This window comes from Anarrhichthys ocellatus, unplaced genomic scaffold (assembly GCF_004355925.1).
Source record: "Anarrhichthys ocellatus isolate YVR2014 unplaced genomic scaffold, GSC_Weel_1.0 scaffold8, whole genome shotgun sequence".
NCBI lineage: Eukaryota > Metazoa > Chordata > Actinopteri > Perciformes > Anarhichadidae > Anarrhichthys > Anarrhichthys ocellatus.
This window is the reverse complement of record NW_022280038.1, coordinates 4,564,845-4,566,512: the sequence shown is the minus strand read 5'-3', so window position 1 is coordinate 4,566,512 and position 1,668 is coordinate 4,564,845. Positions and strand designations below refer to the sequence as shown.

The 1,668-nt window shown below is 47.0% G+C and overlaps 1 protein-coding gene across 1 annotated transcript in view; it reads right to left on the bottom strand.

Moving 5' to 3' along the window:
• The window catches only part of tox3 (TOX high mobility group box family member 3), a 37,769-nt gene extending 36,495 nt beyond the window's left edge, over positions 1–1,274 (bottom strand). Inside the window, exon 1 of the mRNA XM_031848541.1 lies at positions 408–1,274. Within this exon, the coding sequence (XP_031704401.1) occupies positions 408–509 (102 nt within the window). The 5' untranslated portion in view covers positions 510–1,274. The remainder of the gene's footprint in view (positions 1–407) is intronic.
• Positions 1,275–1,668: the final 394 nt, after the last annotated feature.

Genomic DNA, 1,668 nt, shown 5'->3' with positions numbered 1-1,668 from the left:
TATATCCATCCAACAGCGCCCGTGGCTGTGGATCACATCACTCTGGTGAGAGTTCAGCAGTGCAGCGTGGCCGGTCCGAGCTGGACCAAAGTAACGCTGTGTGCCGCTGTGCACTTGTCGCGTGCTCTCATTTCCATTGCTGGTTCACAACAGCAAAGTTTGTGGCAGGAGAGGGAGGTACTAATTAAGCAACTCCATAAAGATGGTAATGATTAGCGACTCATTATTAGTCAGAGTTGGGGGGGGGGGAAACAAGTGGAAGCAACTAAGAAAATGAAAATAGGATTACTTTTAATTCGAGTTAATTATGGATGGATATTCCCTCAGCCCGGTGGGGTTACGGTGCACCAGCGTGGTCACACAACACAAAACTAGACAACAGCACAAACACAGAGGGTGATTCTCACCTTGTTGAAGTTGTAGTAGCCCAAACAGTGGGCAAAATCCAGGTTCGCTGGTTCTCCCGGAATAGAATTCCCACCAGCAGTCGGATAAAATCTTACATCCATGGTGTGTGTGTGTGTGTATGTGTGTGTGTGTGTGAGAGCCGCGCAGCTGTAGCGTTAGCCTACTCTGCAACCGAGATCAATTTGTTTCTGCCGTGTACAATCCCAGCGCACAGATAGAGAGAGAGAGAGAGAGAGACGGAGAAAGAGAGGCGGTGGAAGTGACCCAAGCTTTGTTGTGGGGGGGTGAATGAGACACTGTGGAAGGGGAAGGGAAGGTGGGGAAAGGTTCGGTGTGAAGTTTCGATATCCCTCTTCTACACCTGGTTCGGCCGCTTCATCTCGCAGGAAGCCCACGTGAAGGTTGGACTGAGCCGAATAAGCTGTCCGTCAAGCGGCAGTAGACGCTGGGTGCCCATGCATTTACACACAGCTGCTGCTGCTGCTGCTGCTGTATACAAAGAAGCCACGAGACCGGCGACTGAGCGTGGGTCCACCTCCTTTTCCTCCCCCTTCAGACGCAGGAAAAAGAAGGGGAAAAAAAAGAAAACTGCAACAAAGTAGTAATAATAACCACGAAGTAAGTCCGCGCGTAAAAACAGTACCAGTACTCAGAAAGGTGTCCCCTGTCCTCCGCTGTGTCTCTCAGAAGTTTATTTCTCCCAACTTAGGAAACTCGTTGGTGAAGCAGGTTTGAGTATAGGAAGTAGCTAGCTGGCTGCGCGAGCCCCTCTGCTAAATACAGCGATTGGGAGGTTTGTAAAACAAGCCAAACAACACTCCACAGATGGTGCAATTAGTGGATGTAGTACACACACAGTGTGTGTGTTCGAGTTCAGCCCTCGGCTCTGCCTGTCGTAGTGATAAACAAGGCAAAATGTGTGAACACGCGAGCCACTCCCCAAACACACGTAGCCACTCCCATTAAAACACTGCATTTCAGTCCATGTGACATGTTGGCATATATATGATAATTACAATTACAGTACTCTTTTTTTGTTTGCATATGCATGTGTATTTTATTATTTTAGCCCATGCATATGACCATCCTTTTCTGTGTTGTGTCTGGAGCATCACGTTTTAAATGATTCTAGTCTGTCAGTGAGGAATGACAGCAAACTTTAAAAAGTGCAAATGATAAGTATTTGATGATCCAAGACATTTATTTTTCTGGAAGCTTTTTGAATTTCCTCCTAGCTTTATTAAAAGTTGATGACTTGGA